General features: G+C 43.8%; 1 protein-coding gene across 2 annotated transcripts in view; it reads right to left on the bottom strand.

Annotated features, from left to right (window-relative positions):
- phc2b (polyhomeotic homolog 2b (Drosophila)) overlaps positions 1-16,204 on the bottom strand; it is a 28,277-nt gene extending 12,073 nt beyond the window's left edge. For both annotated transcript variants that reach the window (XR_009769263.1, XM_061686836.1), the window contains exons 1-9: positions 16,087-16,204; positions 6,594-6,930; positions 5,402-5,563; positions 5,224-5,298; positions 4,174-4,335; positions 3,734-3,880; positions 3,167-3,461; positions 1,154-1,485; positions 393-636 (exon numbers count right to left, since the gene is read on the bottom strand). Coding sequence is in view for 1 of the 2 variants with exons in the window: in XM_061686836.1 (XP_061542820.1) it covers positions 393-636; positions 1,154-1,485; positions 3,167-3,461; positions 3,734-3,880; positions 4,174-4,335; positions 5,224-5,298; positions 5,402-5,563; positions 6,594-6,872 (1,696 nt within the window). In the remaining variant the exon portion in view is untranslated. The remainder of the gene's footprint in view (positions 1-392; positions 637-1,153; positions 1,486-3,166; positions 3,462-3,733; positions 3,881-4,173; positions 4,336-5,223; positions 5,299-5,401; positions 5,564-6,593; positions 6,931-16,086) is intronic.
- Between the last annotated feature and the right edge of the window lie 4,757 nt (positions 16,205-20,961).

Genomic DNA, 20,961 nt, shown 5'->3' with positions numbered 1-20,961 from the left:
GCACAACTTTCCATACGAGTAGTGGGCAGCAGTCAATCCTAACACCTCTAACTCAATTATTAGATAGAAAGGATTAAGCAAACTGAAATACAAAAAAAACTAAATCAATAAATGCCCTGTTTCAAATTGAAACTGTATTGAAACAGTCCTCTTCGTCATGCTGTTCACATTTTGACATCATGAGACCAAGGCGACACTTAACAACTGATCAACAGGCTCCCTCGCCAGTGCGAGGTTTCAACAAGGATGTTTGTAGAGGGAAATGGCCACCGAGGTTCATCCTGAATATTTCACCCTGAAGCAGAATAACCCCAACTTTTTGTGAGTAGTGTTGGCCTATATTGCAGGGAAATCATGACACCCCTTTGCAACCCTAGTCCTGAGCGATTTACCTTGTGGCTGACCTTGTGGTGCTGGGTCAGCTTTGGGCTGCTCTCCGGGCTTCCTGGGTTGCGATGGCATATTTTGCTGCTGCTGCGGTGGTAGTGGTGGTGTTGGTGCTGGTGTTGTTGCTGGCGCTGGCGGTGGCAGCTTTTGTTGCTGGTGTTGTTGCTGCACGCTGGAGGCTGCACAAATCTCTCTCACTACGAGTGAAGTAGGCTTATCTTTACACTCCTGAACCAGTGGTCGAGAGGCCTGTGGTGTTAATGGAAAACAAAACGTTAAAGGGAGGAGAGGTACCGGTACTTTTTCCTTGATAATTAAAGGGTCTTTTCCACATATTGCTTTCTTATCCTTGGCTAAAATGAACTTACTGTTAAGGGGTTATAGCAGCACCCGGTTAGGCCCGGTACACACATAAAGACAATCAGGCTGTTTTTGTCCTGATTTTGCCACTTCCCAACCAAAGAAGTCAAACCAGACTATGTTATGTCTGATAAGATGATCCTATAAAATTATCCTTAGGTCTGAGATATGTTAAGAGTGTGGCTTGGTCCCCATTATAGGCTCCAAAACAGGTCACGGTCTACACTCTAAAATAAAATCTTCAACATTTACGACCAAAAATCTTCATGTTGTGTGGGGAAAGCCAACTACTCTCCACTTTCTACCATCGCTCGGTGGGTGGCATCTTTTTGGACACGTAAAAAACAGGTGTACGCATGGACGCGGCCTTAAATGACCAAATTGTCGGGTAAGTTGCGGTTCTTACCGTGGGATGTATTTGTAGGTTAATGGCTGTGAGCTGCACGGGCTGAGCTTTGGCCTGACTCGTCAGCGTGGAAGAAGAGGAGGATGAGGCAGGGGGCGGGAGGGTGTGTGAGCTGATGGTGGAGTGGAAGATGGTGGCGTGCTGGCCAGGAGCGGTGGGCTGGTGCGGCGCCGGCTTGGGCAGCACGGGGACGGTGTGTGGCGACGGCTGAATGGACGCCGTCTGCAGCAGCTGACCGGAGGTCCTCTGGGAACCTTGGCTGTGATGGACCACAAACTGCTGCTGCTGCTTGTGTTGCTGAACCAGTGAGTGGGGCTGAATCTGCGTGTAGGCTGCAAGCAAAACAGAAAACATTTTTTTCCATTTAATTAAGAAATTCACAGCGCCATGCAGGCCACATTCACCATCAAGTCACTCTGAGGACAGAGACACATGGCGGTTATTAAACCCGGTGTGCGCGCATGTGTGTTTCTCTATTTAGGGAGGTATTGTGGCCTTAAAAGGAGCCATTTGTCAGCTGGCTATTTGTCCTGACCCAAATCACATCCTTCTAAGAGTGAAAGACAATACAAGGATTTTGGCCTCCAAGGCATAATAATGGGAAGCATTTCGTTTTTTAGTTGGTTCAACATCTCAGAGCTGGTTAATTAATATCCTAAACAATGAACTGTGCGCCTAAAAAATAGTCTCAAAATATTGACAATGTTTTTGCCTCACAACTTCTATTTATTTTGTCCTAAAACGACATTACAGTTGCAAGTACCCAATCATATTTAATGCCGATATCCATAATATCCACTCAATAATAATAATAACAGCTTGGACTTATATAGCGCCCTTTCAGGAACCAAAGGCCGCTTTACACAAAGTAGACAGACAAGAACACAAAAGACACAACATATCAAAACCTGAATAATATTTTACCATTTTAGCAAAAAGTTAAGTTAGTTAGTTGTATAATAATATTTTTTTTTAAAAACTAATAAAACTGTTTGCTCTTTGAAGACGCCTGACGCCGATGTTTGCAGAACGATACTGTCACCTAGTGGTCTTATTTAAATAAAGTCTATTTAGTCCTTAATTACATAAGTCTGAAAGGGTTAATGTGTGAGTGTGAATGGTTGTTTGTTCAAATGTGCCCTGCGATTGGCTGGCAACCAGTTCAGGGTGTACTGAACTGGTTGACCCTAGTGAGGAGAAGCGGCTCAGATAATGGATGGAAAGGGTATCACATTTTTTTGTGATGGGGCATCACAGCTAACAAAGATCGGCAACATCCCCTGATCTAAAACCTCCATTACTATATGTATACCTCGAATTAAATGTTGTGCACTGTATAACTGCATTTATATTGCTACAAATATTGCTCATATTGTAACAAGCCACCATTTAATTTGTGGCGTTTTTAATCATCACACGTTTCCTCTCTGTCATCAATTTTACCCGTCTGTGGTGGTATACAAAACAACACCCATAAAAGTCGCGAAGAAAAAGAAAAACACTTGTGGATGTGCACTGAGCTTAAGTCTCACAAGATCTCGTTCCTCATTTATAACCGTCATTTCACTGGCTTCGGGCGGAATCCTTGTGTCTTCCGAAACCATTACTTTTCAGGAAACGTTTGTTGGGACATTAACATTGCAGTCAAAGAGGGCAAGCCATTTTAAACACATTTTAATGTCGATTCGTGAAAAAACACGACATTGACCAAAGTTTAATTTAGGTTTAAAAAAAAAAAGTCTAAAAGTCAACTTTGGGGGACGGCACATTTTAATTTATACAATAGCTCTCTGATGACCATTCGCCCATTTATTAAATTCCCTCGTATCTGTCCAGCTGCATATTTGTCCATTTATCTGGCTGCCTATCTGCCAATATCTATCTATCATTAATTGTTAAGGAGCATAAGATAAGTTTTTAGGGTCCAAACTTGTGGTGCTATAAAAACTCAAAATCGTGGGAGGAAATTGTAAACGCACATAATCTTAATGAAGCTTTACAGATACCACTCACCTGGAGCAATTAATGGCTGCGCGCTGACTGTTGTGACGTTGCGGCTCATGTTAATGGCCCGGGCCTCTGTGACCACGGCGGCGTCCCCCTTCTTTCCCACCTCCGAGGGACTCTCGGACAAGGCGGACTTGACTGCCGCAGACGGTTGCCCCCCCTGTCCGGGGTTCTTTACAAGCGACGCGGGCTGGATGGGCACCGGGCTCTGCTTCAGACTGAGAGCCTGCAGCGTCTGAGTCTGGGAGGAGGACGTGGTCGATCCCTGCTGGCCGCGTATGGCCAGATTTTGGACCTGATTCTTGAGACAAAAAGACGCTAGCGTGATTTTGCTGGCTTATCCAGCCAACAATTTTCTATATCGCTTGCTCTCATTAGTGTGAGCTGGAGCCTATCTTCATTATTTGCATGAATAAATGAATATTCATTGCAGGAAAAGTTAAGTGCATTATAATGTAATAGTAATGACAGAATATGTGAATACTTTTGGTATCTTTTATTTTTTTTTTGGGTCCCATCAGGAATCCTGATGTGTGTTTGAAAGGGTTCCCCACCAGTGTAGAGCCAGTGTACCTGAGCGGAGCTGTCGGATTGCATCGCTGTCACGGTGGCCGTTGGCGTGAAGATCAGCTGCGGCGACAGGGGCACAGCTCGGCCCAAACTCCTGGCCACTTGCACCAGGTTGCTCTGCTGCGCCTGGAAAACATTGCTCTGCTGGGCCTGGAAAACACCACACAACACATACACTACAGTCAGGAACACATCAGCTTAAGAGCTCAATAGAATGCCAGGTTTCAGTGCCAGCCTCCAAGCAAAGGAGAATAACTTCAGTTAAAAAAAAAAAAAGGGCTTCTAACTTGTACCATCTGCAACACATTGCACCGATTACCTGAATGCATCACACCATTCAATAGCCACAAAAATAATACACGAAACACACACTTGAATCACCAGAAGTCATATACTAGCTAGAAAGGACTAGAAAGGGCTTCTTTCTTGGGCTATGTTCCCACCATCTGCGCACGCAGGTACATCTGCGCCTGGCTGGCGGTGAGGGTGGTGCTAGATGGGCTGCCCAGCAGAACAGCCTGCTGGGAAATACTGGTGGGAGCCGACGTGATGCTCTGGGCACGGCTGATCAGCTGTGCAGCCGCCGGTGAGGCGGTCAGGTTGATCTACGGGGGGAGAAGAGAAGTTGTCAGAACCTAGGAAATAAAAACGTGAAAAAAGATGGCATAGACAAAAAAGCTCTGTAATTTAGAATCACATGTTTAGGATGCCTGTTTCGGATTGGGGCTAATTTGGGTAAATTCCCAAAGAGGGAGTGCGCCAAAATACGAGCCAAATGGCTGCTTCAAACCAAAATCGCGAACTTCTTGTTCAAATTCGAGCACGGGTCCTAGAGAATTTTTGTGTGTCCTGTTATGAAAGAAATGTCCACCAAATTCCATGTTGATTGGTGAGGGGGCAAATTCTTTTTCAAACTTTTCATGTGGCGCTACTGAGGGAGAAATGGCTGATTCAAACCAAAATGGCCGACTTCCTGTTCCCTAGGATGGGGACATGAGACTTTTTGGTCCATCCTGTTATGAAATCCATGTCTACCCAATTTCGCGCCAATCGGTGAATCAGGTGTCGTGGGTTACATTTTTTTCTGTGAAAGCTACTTAATGAATCTGATGGGGCCATGTTCTGACCCCTAAAATACATACATTTTTACAAATGCAAAATATTGTTGCATTTTGGGCGTAATGAGGTCCCCCATGAAGGCGATTAATACGTCAGAATAATAATAATCAACAGTGCCATGACAGCCTTCACCTGGTATATATAATATTTACAAATATGCATTTAATAAAGTAAAATGTAGTCGTAATGTCCACCCAATTTCGTATCATTCTGTCAAACTGGTGTCGGGGGATAATTTTCTAGGTTGTTTTTTTTGGGGGGGGGGCCATGTGCAGAAGGTGGGTGTCTAATTTGTATAATTGAATCCAAGTTGCCTACACTGAGATCTGCGCTCCACTGAGTGTCAACCCAGCTACTTCAGAGATTGTTCTCACCGTGGTCTGAGTCGATCCTGTTTGCTGAGAAGTTGTGCTGTTCTGGGCGTTCTGGCGACCTGCTGCAATACTGGCCTGTGGGAAGGTGGCCGAGATGGTGGAGAGATATTTAACACTGAATAAAATATGCAAGGGGAATATATTGTAAAAAAAAGGGGCTCGGGAGGGGTGTTATCACCTGCTGCACGGCAGCAAGGCTCTGCAGCTGAGCAGTGCTGAGGCTGTGCTGCTGCTGGAGCGCCGCGGTCTGTAACATGAGATGCTGCTGTTGGGCCGCGTACATCTGCTGTAGGTACTGCGCCGCCGTGTTGGGCTGCCTGTGGAGCGCTTGTTGGATCACCTGAACGACAGAGCAAACCAAAACAAGGGCTGGATGAAGACGTGTGAAGCGGCACCTTGTAATGGTAATATGATATTTTCGGGTACACAAATGCAGTGTGGATGGAATCGTATTGAGACTTTTGCAAATTTGGAGTGGCTGATTTTCCGCTTCAAAAAAGTACAGTGGGGAAACTGCAAAAAACACCACATTGAACACATCAGCCTGGATAAGCCCTAAAGAGAACAAGAGTCTCTTGTATAAACACTGCAGCTGCAGGTTATGCTATCCAACATTGGCTTTGGGGGATGACGAAAATGCCCAACCAGTGAGCATTGGGCAGTGGTTTACATCACCCATATTCAAACCCGGGCTGAGCAGATACTACAAATAGTACCTGGTTGTCCTGTGTGTTGCCAGTGGAAAAATGTACCAAACTGATTGGGCACCATCCATTTTCTACAGCACTTGTCCTAAATAGGGTCGTAGGTGAGCTGCAACTTATCCCAGCTCACTTGGCGTGTGAGGCTTCACCTCAAAGTGGTCGCCAGCCAATCCCAGGGCACATACAGACAAACAACAATTCGCACCTATGGACAATTTAGAATCTTCAGTAAGTCCAAAATGTATGTTCTGGTGATGTGGGAAGAAGTTGGAATACCCCCAAACTTCAAAAATGTGAGGCAAGATATGCTGACCACCGTGCTGCCCCTATTACGTGCCGCCATGAAAAAGGGGCGACAACAAACACCGAAGCTTCCGGTCATCTCAAAATGAGTGTAAGCGAAGGCCGCTCCTCCAGGGTACTAAACGAGCAATTATCCTTTATGCTGCTTGGTAACAATGCTGTTGGTCTGAATGGAGGAGAAACCTGCCATTAAAAGTCAAGCGGGCCCTCATTCAGCCAGTGTGGAGGCTTATCCTGGGGGTCAGGGTGTCAAGAGCACTAAAGTGCAAAGAAAATTCCTCTCTTTGACTGTCATTGAAGACCTGACACAACATAAACTTCTCTCTTTTTCAGTCACATTAGCAGAGCTACACGAGCAATCACCTGCACAGTTTGCCTGTCGGGTATCCCTCCGTAAACTGAAATCTGAGGGACTGGCTGTCTTGCTGCAGTAGTAGTAATACTGCTACTAGTACTACTACTACTGCTGCTGCTGGCATTAGTACTGCTAACAGAAGCAGTAGTGGCAGTAGAAGGTGTCGTCGTGTGACTGCTGGCAGCCGTGGTGGAGCTGGAGGTGGTGGTGCTGGTGCTGGTCGCAGAGGTGCCGCCCGTGGTGGTGGTGGTGGCGGTGGGTGCGGTGGGGGGCCCCGGCTCGCTCATGGTGCCCTCTGCTCTTCTCACCTTTGACCCCCGGCTTTTCTGAATGGCCCGCCTGTGCCTGGAACACAGCACAGAAAGTGGCGTGCGTGAGAAAGGAAACACGTTTTGGTGTTGGAGAGGCAACCACAAAGCAAAGTGAACCGCTAACGTCTCCGGGAGAAACAAACCACACTCAAATCCCTCATAAGTCAAATACAGTGGCGCTCCAGTAATGCTTGCTACAGGTAGAGAGGAAACGGTATGAAAGCTTGCACAATTATACGGGCCAAAATGATCATGGTTCTATTAATTAGTATACATTTTAACAATGTATTGTATGTAAACAAAATTGATTTTGAAGGTAAAAAATATATATATACTGATCAGATCCAGAGGCACTTTCAAGGACTAGACTGTCAGAAACATTATCATACAGAGGCACTATCATGCAGAAACACCTACATCCCACATGGCAGCCATGCTGTCATGTCAAAGTAAAGCTGCCTGCATAAGCAAAGCTGCCTGCATTTGTGTAAGATTAGCATTACCCATCAGCCTTAGCTTCTGAAAACTAACACTTACGTTCGGCGCGCACCGAGTGACGCGGTCGAACGCGACTGAAATGTCGCGTAGTGTACAGGGTACTGCAACTAGTTTTCATCAGTGACTGTTGGCAACTAATTTAGCTGCCATTTGAAATTTGAATTGCAGGTGAACGCCACCGCAATGTTGTAAATGTTGTATGATCTTTCACAAAAACACCGTTCATCAAAGATGGTCAAACCTCCTCCTGGAACAGATTGTGTTTAAGTTCCAAGGATCCACTGGCAGACTATACATCTTCTTTTAAGATTGTACAAATAAATCACAAGGGAAGTGCAAATGGTGACGCCAACTCTCTGATGCCGCTGGAGACATTAATGTCAGAAGGGAAATTGATTCCGTTGAAGTGCTTGTCCAAGAACAAATTAATAACAGAAGTAGGTGCAATTAGCTGCCTGTAAACAAAACACCCTGCCTCTGCATTTTGATTAACAACACACAAGATTTGGCACCACTAAATGTTTTTTTTAGGTTAAGTGAGGCAAAGCAGAACTAAGCAAGGAAAAAAAAAAAAAACTCCCCGTGCTTGCCTGTTGTTTGCCTTTTGGCCGTGTCGCATTCACAGTAGTGGTAGCACCGAGAACTACGACTAGCCGGCGTTTGCAACGGAGCCCGAAAAATGTTAGCCTTTCACCAAAAATCCTAGAATGCGATGCAAAACCTGAGACACAACGTGCCTTTCATGGCAGCACAACGCCAGCAATATGATCCAACTAGTCAACTAATTGGAAAAATTAACTGTGACTGGTCGAATATCAAAATCATCATTTGTGGCAGCCCTAGTGCAAAATGTTCCCAAACTTTAGACATTCTGTCTTTTACGGACTCTTTCCTGCTGGATTAATTGTTGCAGCCCAATATCACAAGCATCAACAACAGGCAGAGACTACATGTACGTAAACAGAAATAATACAAATATTAATCATATAGTTAGCCTGGGGTGACTCTTCCCCCTATTGATTTAAACCTCACAATACTCCACTGGCCGTCATCTGCAATTATTAATGATGGACACACCTCTAATGTAGCATCTTTATAGACCATGTTTAATTGCCCATACTTTCACTGTACTTTTAGATTGACAGCAAATGCCTTTTAATGCATTTATTTGTGCTATTTTAAATCAAATATTGGCTGATCCATCCAGTACACATCAGATTAATATCCACATTTGGAAGAGGCCTGCTTCCGATCTGAAGACATCCAATTCCAAGAGTTTTATTTTAATGCCGCCAGACGCATATCCCAATTGTGCCACTTGAGAGTCCCCCAACCAAAAAAAACAAAACAAAACAAAAAAAACACAGAATTAAGTAAATCAGTAAATCCAGCATTTGAGACCAAAGAAGAGGAAGTTGAGACGCAACAGAGGAAGTGGGGTCACCAGCTGATTGGGCTGAAAAAGAAAGCTTAAAGTGGGGTGGATAGAATTTCTAGCCGGAAGGTTAAAGGTGCGTGCATGTAATTAAACAGCAAAATGAGGGGTGAAGGTTGAGAGAGGGGCTTGAGGATTTTAAACAGTGTGAGGAGGGTCTGATGGAAGTAATTAAATCAGGACCTACGCTGCCGCCACACTGCCATTCTAAAGCCTTTACTGCCTCCTCCTCCTTCTCATTACTATTTAGAGAGGATTAGGGGCCCGAGCCCAGATGTACGGCCTGCTTATTTTGCAGACCTCTAAATGAAAAACCCTTAAGGAAACATATGCTATTCCATTAAATGCAAATTGTAGAGGAAACGAAAAAACAATTTCTTGGGCTGAAAAAGTTTGCACTTGAGCAAGAAAATAAAGACATCTCATTAAGGGCTCATTAGCATTCAAAATGTTGGTGTGAGTGACAGTACTGAAATCCAATCAGAAAAAGTGAGCGCTCCGGGTTGTACACAAAAGCAGCAGCCGCAGTCGCGCCGCATTCACAGGGAGAGGAGGGAATCCCCTCTGGAAAATGATGCTTTTGGCCCCAGCAGTTTCTTCGTGAGGGGATATCACCCATCCATCAGTAACAGGGTGATGGAGTACACCCCCAAACACACACACAGTACTGTCCCCACATACCACATTTTACAAAAACACATGCTGACCTCTTGTAAGTAAGTACCCAATTCCCATTTAAGAGTCTTTATCCCTCGAGTACTTCCATGCAGGCGGCACGGTGACCGACTGGTTAGAGCGTCTGCCTCACAGTTCTGAAGTGGAGTTTGCATGTTCTCCCCGTGCTTGCGTGGGTTTTCTCCGGGCACTCCGGTTTCCTCCCACATCCCAAAAACATGCGTGGTCGGTTCATTGTCAACTCTAAATTGCCCGTAGGTGTGAATGTGAGTGCGAATGGTTGTTTGTTTGTATGTGCCCTGCGATTGGCTGGCAACCAGTTCAGGGTGTAACCCGCCTCCTGCCCGATGATAGCTGGGATAGGCTCCAGCACGCCCGCGACTCTAGTGAGGAGAAGCGGCGAAGAAAATGAATGGATGGATGGATGGATGGATGGATACTTCCATGCACATTTCAAAAATATCTGAGATCACTGTGTTTATGTTTCAGCACTGTCGGGGGGGGAACCTCCCATGTCCAAATTTTTTTACAAAACAAAAGTATTGGTCAGTCCACACGTGGGTCTGTTATTTATTTATTATTTGTATTTTTTTTTTTTTTTACACATTAGTAACCGATCTAAAGTATTAAAAATACGTTGAGAAGAAACAAATGTCTTTACTCCGTTATGCACTTCAACTGCCTGAGAAGTCTCGAGGCGGGAGCCTCGCGGAATTACGCCTCCTCAAAATTGAAAGTCGCAACAACTAGGAAATCCTTGATATACAATGTTGAGTGAAAAGAGTTGGGTTTGATACATTTGAATAGGCATGCTTTGTTAAAAATCGATAGCTGTGATGTTTTGGTGCAGAAGGAAGTCCGTGAGCCACGTTGGTAAGTTTGTTGGCAGATTGGCTCATAATTTTTTGTCTTACAACACTCAATAGTTCTTTATACCTTTAAAATAGAAAGGATCTATGTAACCACAGTCAATTTGGTTTTCTATTAAATAATTGTCTTTGGTCACAAGACAACGCAACCACAGACTTGAATGAACATTGCTCGCACCAGCAACGTTTGTGTCCATACCATTCTTATCAATGACAGTGCAATGCATTAAAAAAATTTTTAGGTAATTAAATCCACGATTAAACATGATTTTTGGATAAATATATTCATGTTGGTACACAACGGTACATGATGTAAGCAATTTCAATACCAACCCTGATAAATAACGGCTACAGAGATGCGAGGATGGCACCCAACAGTGACGATTTACTGAACCCAGAGATGTACAAGCCCAAAACACAAGCAAGGAGCAATGTAAACAATAATAAATAACTGAGCCTAATATTAGTTAGGTGGTCTGGACTGACTCGTCCCAGAATTGATTAAAAGCAGGTAATCTCAGCATTCTGTGATTGTTTCCTATTTAATGGTCCACGCTTCCGCTGTAGTTGCGATTCACCGCAGGGGTCTTGTTTGGGCGCACATGTGGATACGCCACCGATCGACATGTTTTAATTACGTCAAGCTCACGTTAACAGGATAGATCAGATTATCTGCTTTTCGGAATCGTGTCACTTGAAACTTATAGCGTGGAACCAACCAAAGTGTACTGACAACAACTACAACAAGTCGGCTGCAGCTACCCGCACACCCTCAAGCGGATGTGATGTTTTCATTGTGGACGAACAGACTTGTGTCTAGAGGATTTGTGAAGTGCCATTAGGAGGCTGTCAGACAGACAGACAGACAGACTGGCTGGCTCCAACGCAACGTGGATGGCAACCAGCCTCCATCAAGCCCAACATACAAACCCACAAATGAATATGTAATGGTGGTTACTGCAAATGTTTGTGCGTGTGCGAAGAGGGGTGCTCAGCTGCTGAGACAAAGCCCCGCAACCCCGGCCGGCTCTCCTACCTCCTCTGGCCCCCCCAACGCGATGCAGGGGTATGATGGCCCATCCCCCGGGAGCGTGCTGTCCTACTTCAGGATGATGCTCTTCTTTGTCTGCCTCCCCGCGAGCGCTTGCTTGGCTGACTGATTGACTGAGCGACTGACTGACTGAATGCGTGAGCGCGAGCGTGCTATATCAGCCCACCCACCCTACCAACCCCTCTCCTCCAACACCTCCACCTACCCCCTAACGCACGGAAAGCTCGCCGTCCCGGCATCGACACCCTGCTCCGCCAACCAGGCCGCAGCCTGCCTCCTGATTATGTGGTATCCTAGCGACAGCCAACGAGGCAACGGCGGAATTCCCGAGCAGGGCGGCGTGCTGATTGGATAGCAGGATGCTCTCTAATGAAGATGATGGTAATAATGCTGTGCTCCCTCCCCCTATGGTACCCACATTTTATTTGTTTTTGCATGCATGTTTGCAGGGATCCTGACATGATGTACGTTACAATTATCGTTTCTGTTCTTCTGAAAATGTCATTAAAGCATTGACGTCTTTGACTGCATATTTCCATTAGTTTCAACATAAACAGCAAACAAAATGACCATTCCGTTTTCGTACAACCAAACTGAATCATTTGAACAAACAACCAGCAGCTAGGAGGAGCCCAATTTGGTGTCAGTCAGTCAGCCAGCTAAGGACATGAGCAGCAACGTACCTTATCTAGCCAACAAGACAGTAATTCAAATCCATTTGGCAAGGCAACTGACACCAGGTTATTTCGGTCCATATACAGTAGGGGCTAGAAGGGTTTATTTACTCAACTGCAGGGAGAACCAGGTGTCCACTTGAAACTGTCTGCTGATTGGCTAATAGAGAAGCACCTCTTTCCTATACATGTCCTTTAATTCTTGCTGCCTATCAATAATGCATTGCAGTCAGGGCATTACTAATAATACATTTTCTCTACTTGGGAGGGGTACATTCAGATTTTTCGGTACCGAACGTTCTGTACGGTGTGGAGACGTACAGAGTTCCCGCATAGAACATATTAGATAGGGGACTGGAAGTGTAAACCACAGGCTACTCCATAAACAAACAGTGCGGCTCAGCTTCTGGTGAGTGGACGTCACCGCTCGCGATATGTTTTTGGCAGTACATCAAACTCATTTAAAACGACATCAAACATTCGGTGGTCTGGACTGACTCATCCCCCATATGTTTAAAAAGCACCGCTTAGCATATCAGATATAGAAAAAAAATGTAAACTAAAATGGTGAAAACGCATCCGTGGGCATTCAGACAGCCTTTTTGGAGTAATAAATACTCTAAATAAATAAATTGGTTACGATAAACCGATACGACAGGATATCCATTCACAAAGGCGAGAGATATGACTGTATCGGTAGCAGACTCCTCAATCGATAAGAAAAATCACTTTACTAATGCGTTAGCGGAGTTTTGCGCTAGACTACTGCATGTTCACTTGCATATAAATTCGGGTTACGTCACAACTACCGGAATTGAACCCTGTCGTAAACAGAGGACCCGCTGAGTTCTGATAATGAGCGCTAATTGTCACACAAATGACAAATAATTTTTTAAAAATAAAATAAAAATACCCTCTTCATGAATGAACTGACTTTTTGACTTTTGGAATTCAAAGCTTCCCCGGACGGGAACACAATTCATTCATGTGCACTCTGAGTAGATGGAATCAGAGGATAATGGCGTGCTTATGGTCTGCCCCGACACATTAAGACGGCACCTGCACGTCTGGCTCGGTGAAATGTAGCCGTGCCGCTGAAATGTTGTATTGATTGGGTCCGACCATGCATGAAGCTCATTGATAATCAACTTCCCATTAGCATATAGATTAGCTGGAGGTGCGGCCAGAGACGTGGGCCTCCAGTCTTGCACTAGTGAGGCGGGGGCGGGAGCGGCTGGGGGGGTGGGGGGTTGGAAGGTCAACAAAAAAGAAGAAAGGGTGGCTGCTTGATGATGGACCTCAGGGCATGAAAGCCGGGCTCCCTAAAGCGTCATGAGACACTAGACTAAATGGAACGCTTTTTAACGAAGCAAGCAAAGGGTTTTTAAAAGCAAACACACTATGTCCTCTTTTCAAAAGGGAAACCAAGCTCATTATTAGTCACAACAGCAATGCAGATGCTTACAAGCTTTTCCAGGAGGGTAAAAAAAAAAAAAAAAAACAACAGTGCTCTTCATGTGAGACTGCAGCCTATGGTTTCTACATCAAAAGCGCTATGTGCGGTAAAAGCATACAATAATTAGGCCCTCGCGTGCTCTTTTTCATGACGACGACTTGAAATGCGGATCAAATTTGACAGAACGCATTCACCCACATTAGATGGCATACTGTCATCACCCAGGGGTGCCAAAAAGACAATAGTTATGCTAAAAAAATATTGGCACGCCAGGGGTGCCAAAGGTTTTGAGCACGACGATAGGTGCAAAGGCAATTTAGTCGCCTATTTGTGTAGTATACCTGCTTCCAACTGGGACTCATTTGGGCTAACTACCTAGTAGGAGCTTGTATTAATTTACCTTGTACAATAAAAGTACCTTGTAAAAGAAAAAGCCCTGGATTTTATCCAAAAGGGCCCCTCACTTTTCACACTGCACTTGTTTGTTCTGGTGTTCACTGCCGACCAGGGCGCAGGATGTTGCAACGACGATGGCAGCCCGGTGCAATCGTGTCCATATGTGTCACTGGTGGCTAAGCTACCGAACAGGTAGTTGCCTGCTGGTTTGGATGTGAAGTAGTTACAACGGAAACCTCTGGCTTCGCTTGTAATCAGGAGCAGACCTGATACTAGTGAAGCATGTGTGGCTGTGCTGTATTCTACTTTAAACTAACATTTCGGTTAAAATCACACTTTCAACCAACCTGGCTTATTCAAAGTAGTGGAGATCTCCGTCCATTGCTGTGCCTTCTTTACCATGCCACGGTACGTCATTTGTCTTGAGTCCCAATGCTCATTTATTGTTGTTTACTGGACAACGCTGCCAAGATCTCTTCCTGTTATCACTGAAATCACTTGGCAACCACCTCTCTAATTGAATGTGCTGTCTGCCATCACAGCACGCTGCTGTCCCAATTTACTATTTTTCAAGTCGGGGGGCAATAAACGCCTCCCTACCACAATGAATGGGTTGGTCGACTGAACTGGTTGCCAGCCAATCGCAGTTTTTTGCACCATGTTGAGGCCGACTAAAAAGGGTTTTGTGCCATGGTCGATGGGTCTGCGTTCAGGTCGTCTTGTGTGGAGTTTACGTGTTCTCCCCATGCATGGGTTTTCTCCAGGTACTCCAGCTTTCTCCCACATTCCCCAAAACATCCATGTGAGGTTAACTGAAGACCGAAAGAATGGTTGTCCAGCTCACCTGCGACCCAATACTGATCAGTTATTTTAGGTTCCTTTACAGGTTAATTTAAAAGAAAAAAAAGAAAGGATTCCGTCGTGAACTGACAACAACTTCTGTCCCGACAGAATGACAAATGGTGAAGAAAATGGCTAAACATACAGCGTTGCTCCTGTAATTGAAACATCCGAACGCAATGGCTTCCCTTCATACAACTGAGTAGAGCAGCACAAAGACACCCTGGCTGCATTCCAAGACAAGCGTGCCCAATTTGAAAGAGTCAATCCAGCGCTTCATAGTGACTCTTCAGCATTTTTACCACCCTGCGTTTGTTCTATAATCAAATTCACAAATGTAATGCACTCTTAATACAGTTGCTGAGGGAGCAGTAGTAACCTCAAAATGAAAAATGTTGCCTCGTAATCTATAAATACCATCCAGTGAAATAGCTCTGGCAAAGCACGCAAATTAGGAAAAGGCTGAAGGAGAGTCTCTGATGAATCAATCTCACGGGTAGTGTCGATGATGTAAATGGGTCAGGTACGAGGTACCAATGAGATGAGTGGGAAAGAGGAAAAAGTGGGGCTTTGTGTTAGTTGGGCATGTGTAACTTTCTGTAAATTATTTGTGGGATGTTTTTTTTTTTTTTTTGACGTACAAACCCCAATTTCAATGAAGTTAGGATGTTATATAAAACGTAAATAAAAACAATACAATGATTTGCTAATCCTTTTTCAACCTACATGCAATTGAATACATTACAAAGATCAGTGCAGAAGGAGACGAGCATTCAACAACTAGTTGCAATTTTTTTTTTTTTTTTTTTTAATCCAGCGGGATTTGCAGAAATGTGGATACAGCCTCAATAGTGTGGCCCGTCAGTGCCACTTCCGTCACGTGGTCGACCCACATGTGCCTGGCAAATGTAAACCGAGGTGGGAGTTCAACGTGAGGTTGTCAAAACAGCTCTAGTGACGTCACGCTCGCCCGTATTTTACCCTCAAAAGCGAGCGTTGGGACTTGTACGGCGCAACCGAGCTTGACAGCCCTCTTTAAACGTTACCCTTCATGCGTTTGTTTTCATCACACGATCGAGTTTACGTGAGCTCACGGAATTGGGGTGTTGACAAAAACAAACATGGATGTGTACTTTAATGCACAAACGACACGAAAATGATAGTGTTGGGGAGGAGGGGGGGGGCATGTTTTAGCTTAGCGAGCCAGCCTCCCGCGTTCCAGCACACTAGCGAGCGAGCCAGTAGCGGGGTGGGGCGGGGGGAGGCGACTTTTTAATAAATTAGCCACCCGCTTACCGTTATCGTAAGCCTCGACGGGTCGCCCTTCCTTCTTGGGTGTTGTGTCCCCTTGCTTAGTCTACTACGCACTCCATTTCTGGCCGGCCGAAGCGCCGCTAAACGCCAGCAGAAGCACAGCAATGGCAGAGCAACTTTTTTTTTTTTTTTTTTCGTATTTGCATTCCACACTGGTCACGTGACGTGCAGGAGACCAATGAGCGGAGAGCACGGTGCGGTGGGTTCCCGCCCCCTTCTTGTCTCCAGTTACAAGGCGACTGAGCGCCTGTCAACTTCAGCGCCGTTTTGGTCTCCATGGCAACCGTGAGCCATTAACCCTTAACACCCATTTTATGGTAACTTGAATATAAACTCTCTGGCTTTTGGAAAGCCTACCCACCTTTCAAAGGCGAAATTGGAAATCCGATCCCTCCAAGCCCCAAGAAAAACCCACAATTATCATTATAAAAATAGCATTGTTTAGTAAAATAAATAGAAACGTCATAAGAGAATTGGCGGAACGGTGGACATCTGCCTCACAGTTCTGTGGACCCCGATTCAAAGCCGGCCTCGTCTATGTTCTCCCCGTGCCTGCGTGGCAACTTTTTTTTTTTTTTTTTTTGCGGGGAGAACATGAGCGAGCCCGGCGTATGTTAACTGAAAACTCTAAATTGCCCGTAGGTGTGCCCGTAGGTGTGAATGTGAGTGGGAATGGTTGTTTGTTTACATGTTCCCTGTGTTTGGCTGGCGACTAGTTCTGGGTGTACCCCGCCTCTCGCCCAGAGTCAGCTGGGATAGGCTCCAGCAACCCCACGAATGAATGAATAATATAATCTAAAGAATTAAACTGGTTTTATTAAGTGTCATTAAGTCACAGGTCTCACACACCCACGCACTGTAACACACAATGTTTACACAGCGCAGTGCAGGGAGGAGTGCAATGACCTCTACAGTGGAGAGACCAAGCAGCCGCTGCACAGGCACATGGCGCAGCATTGGCGGGCGGCTTCTTCGGGGCCCCAACACTATAGTACAGTTTTGTATTGGGCCTTTAAATGGCGTGGCCTCGAGAGTGCCTTGTTGCACTCTCTCTCTCTCTCTCTCTCTGCTGCTGGTACTAAGGAGGGTCAACCTAACCAGTGAGAGCTCAGCAAATGCAATGCACACTTTTCAGTTTTTTTTTAATGACACAATCACTGACTTTCACTTTCTTGGGTCCATACTGAGTGCTAGTTTACAGCAACAATAACAACAAATGTACCTGAAATACCCACCCCCCACCCCCCCCAAAAAAAAAAAGTCTGGACGCTGAACTCACCGCTCTGCTCTGCCATTGATTAAATCCACGTCACATATTTTATGGACCCCGTCTCCTGCATTGCCTTCAAGCTACACTTCAAGTGGATTTTTATAATGGTTATGGTTATGCATTGTCATTGGAGCATAGCTAAATTATTATAATGCCACACAGACAGTCAGGTCACATTACTGGCTCCCTTTTTCGACACTTTATGACATGCCAGGAAGCTGGGAAAATCCACACAAAAGCCAACATTTTTTTAAAATTAACATTCGTTGACACGCAATGCTAATAAAAAGGACTAATGTTTGTTTAGGGAATATAGTTATCTTGTAACATGAGGAGGGTGGGGGTCGCGTTCATCTGCTTACAAACCCTGAATAATTCATCAGAATATGACTTATTTGGTTGGCCTGTGACTTAATTACGCGCTCGCTCATTGCTCCCTTGACGCGACATGAACACTGTACTCAGCTGACCCCCCTCAAGGCACCTTTTTAGACCCCCTGGTTAAGAGGCCTACAGAATACAGGACTTCACTGCTGTATAACGCTTTGTTTTCATTATCAAAAATAAACAAATAAAGGCTGTCCACAAAGTCTCTTTACAATTTTATGTGGCGTAAAATAAAATAAAAAAAATTGCTAAATTGTAAAGAGATTTCATGGATACCCTGTGTGTTTCTGCACCGTTATACTGAGAGCTGCCTGATGCCTATTTATATAAATTGCATTATTATTACACAAAATCGAGTTTAAAAGTAGTACTTTTCTTTTTACAATTAAGTCTGTTCAACATAATCATTACTAGCAAATTCAAGCATTAATTGTCCAAAGACACAATAATGCAAAAATATGAATGGTCAATCAGATAATCATCACCATCAAATAATAATAACAATAATAATAATTACAAAATGAACAGAGTAGTGAAACTAACAAAATGCATCAGAAAAAGCGAATACAATTAATGAAATACAGTATTAATAACGGAATTAAGTCTATGCTTTGAGATACAACCATTAAACATTTGGGTAAAAAAAAAAAAAATACTATCAAAACAAGATATTTCATATCATAATATACAAATAATACATGCTACAATATTCATACTGCAATATAAAAATAATATAAATACATACAATTAAAAGTATTAAATATAATTAAAATTACAATTAAAATGAAAAAAAGTCCATGTTTTGAGATACAATTATTAAACTGCATTTTGAAACCAAAAAAACTAAAATTCAAGCATGAATTACGTGTTATATGAATAATGTAAATACTGTATATGCTACAATATACATGTATGACAATTGAAATTGTTAAATATAATTAACATAATACAAAACTAAAATAATTCTCACAAAACTCCACCATTTACTTTTTACCTTTACTCAGCAGTGATGCTGTTGCATTAGAGTACCACAAGGAGGCGACATTGTCTACCCAGTTTTAGTCAAGAGTCTATTTTGCCAAGCCACGCCAGTACAAACATGGTGATAAATGATGTAACCCAAAAGGAAATATATTGATTTATTACTTTAAAAAATGATTTTCTTTAAATGCTGTATTAACCCTTTATTGCGGGTTTAATAAGTCATAATCTCAGCTTTCTGTTTGGACAAGTCTGTAAAAAATGTCCTTCCAATGTCATCTCCCAGGGTTAGTGAAGTGTTTAAAATAGCAACCAGGAATTAACACAATTGTTTTCTTGAGACAATGAAAATTCCTGCAGTCAAAGGCTGCCCTGCCTCGGTTGGCTTCCTCTTTTGTGTTTGCTTTTTTTCCTCGTCTACAATATTGTACACAGAGACCGGACCGCCACCTTGATGCCTCTTTGAACTGTGTCATCAAAGTTTGCTTATTAGTTTAGGAACGGCTTGCGTGTCCCCCTCCCCCCCCATCATGTTTGCACAGCACCGATGACTATTGTGAAGAAGGATATTTAGTCTGATTGAGCCACGGTAGACATCCCCTCCCTAGCACGACCTCAGACAGACTTAACAAAATATATTTAAAAAAACAAAATAAAATGAAAAAATAAAAAAATAAATAAAAAGATGGGGAGATTGCAAACTGGTTGGTTGTTGTGGTTGCTGGTTGTTGAGGACTTAGTGTAGGACGACAACAAAATCCACTCGCATAGCCGCGGTTCACTATTCACATATTCAACTATTGATTTATTTCCTCGGGAACTCAAGCTACTTGCTGAAAAACTCACCTAATTGTATTTTTTTGTGTCCTTCTGAAATGTCCGAAGATGCCACCAGATGCCGCTAAAGCTCTGTCTAAACAAGAGCGTAACTAAGTAATTGGTGTCAAGGAAGTATGTTGACATTTCAACCAAAACACAAGCTTTGTATGTTAGGGATAAGTGAAGTTAAGCCTGGGCTGTTGCAGGAGAGTCTTTGACACGTGCATGTACACATGCATTTCTGGTGGATTATTTTTTAATCAAATCTGTAAGCCTCTTAGTAGAAACCGTAAATAACCGTAAATATTCGTTCGTTACGATCAATGTCAGCAAAGCCCCGATTCTCAGATGTTTCGGAAAGATTATCCTGTGGCTTGGGGTTGTGTTAAGACTGATTTTCTCTCTCAGATCGGAGACATTGGGGCATAAGATTTGCGTCTGGCAACATCGCATGGTTCCTGCCGCTCGCTTCGTTTCACAGTCACAATCACGTAGTCTGTGGCTTGGCCCAACTCGGTGTCGACCACACGTATTCGCCATCGTGAATGTTTAACGTATTCAACAATCGTGATTGTCAGCCTCGACCATTTTCTGAGCAGATCAACGAGGGGATAAAAAAATAAATGAATCACTCAACACACCCACACCACAGGCTAATCGCTTAGTATAATCTTTTACAGACCTCCAATAATCGGACCTTGTGCTGATTTTGATCGGAAGCAGGTAATGGGGCTCAAATTCAGCCCAATTATCAAAATGTGTGCTCAAGGCGCACACTGGCTTTGCTGTTTTAATGACGACTTTGTAGAGCTGTCGAGCTGTCATGAAATAGGCCATATAGAGGCATTCAATTTCTGGCTAAAGGTGCGGTTGCAGGAATCCAAGATCGGTTTGCGTCACAATGGCTTCAGTGCAAGCATCACACTCTCTAATAATAGCATTACTGGCCTGTTTGGTTATGCATTGTCATTGGAGCATAGCTAAAATAACATTAATATACTGATGGCCTGAAGTTGGTACACAACTACTGACAAGGCAGATTGAGAGCCTTGTTGCTCTTATTTTGACTAAAGGCCTGATTATCTGATGTCTCTGAGAGTAATTATCCTGTGCTGTGGGGTGTGATGAGTTTTTCCTCCCTGATCTGCTCAGAAAACGGTCGGATCAGCAATCGTTCATGTTAAACTGCTCATACATTATTGTTTTTAAGTTTTAACATGCAGAATATACAGTACTGGATTTTTCTATTTACACTTGTATGACAGATAGTAATACCAAAAAGTGTGACGCTTACACTCCAACACTAATTTATATTTTCCATTTCTATTATTTTCCAATGGGGAAATGCGTTTTGAAAGGGGGATGGAAAAAAAGCACAGGTCAGAACGTCCTCTCACACG

This window comes from Phycodurus eques, chromosome 10 (assembly GCF_024500275.1).
Source record: "Phycodurus eques isolate BA_2022a chromosome 10, UOR_Pequ_1.1, whole genome shotgun sequence".
NCBI lineage: Eukaryota > Metazoa > Chordata > Actinopteri > Syngnathiformes > Syngnathidae > Phycodurus > Phycodurus eques.
The sequence above is the reverse complement of the archived record's forward strand: the minus strand, read 5'-3'. Positions and strand labels throughout refer to the sequence as shown.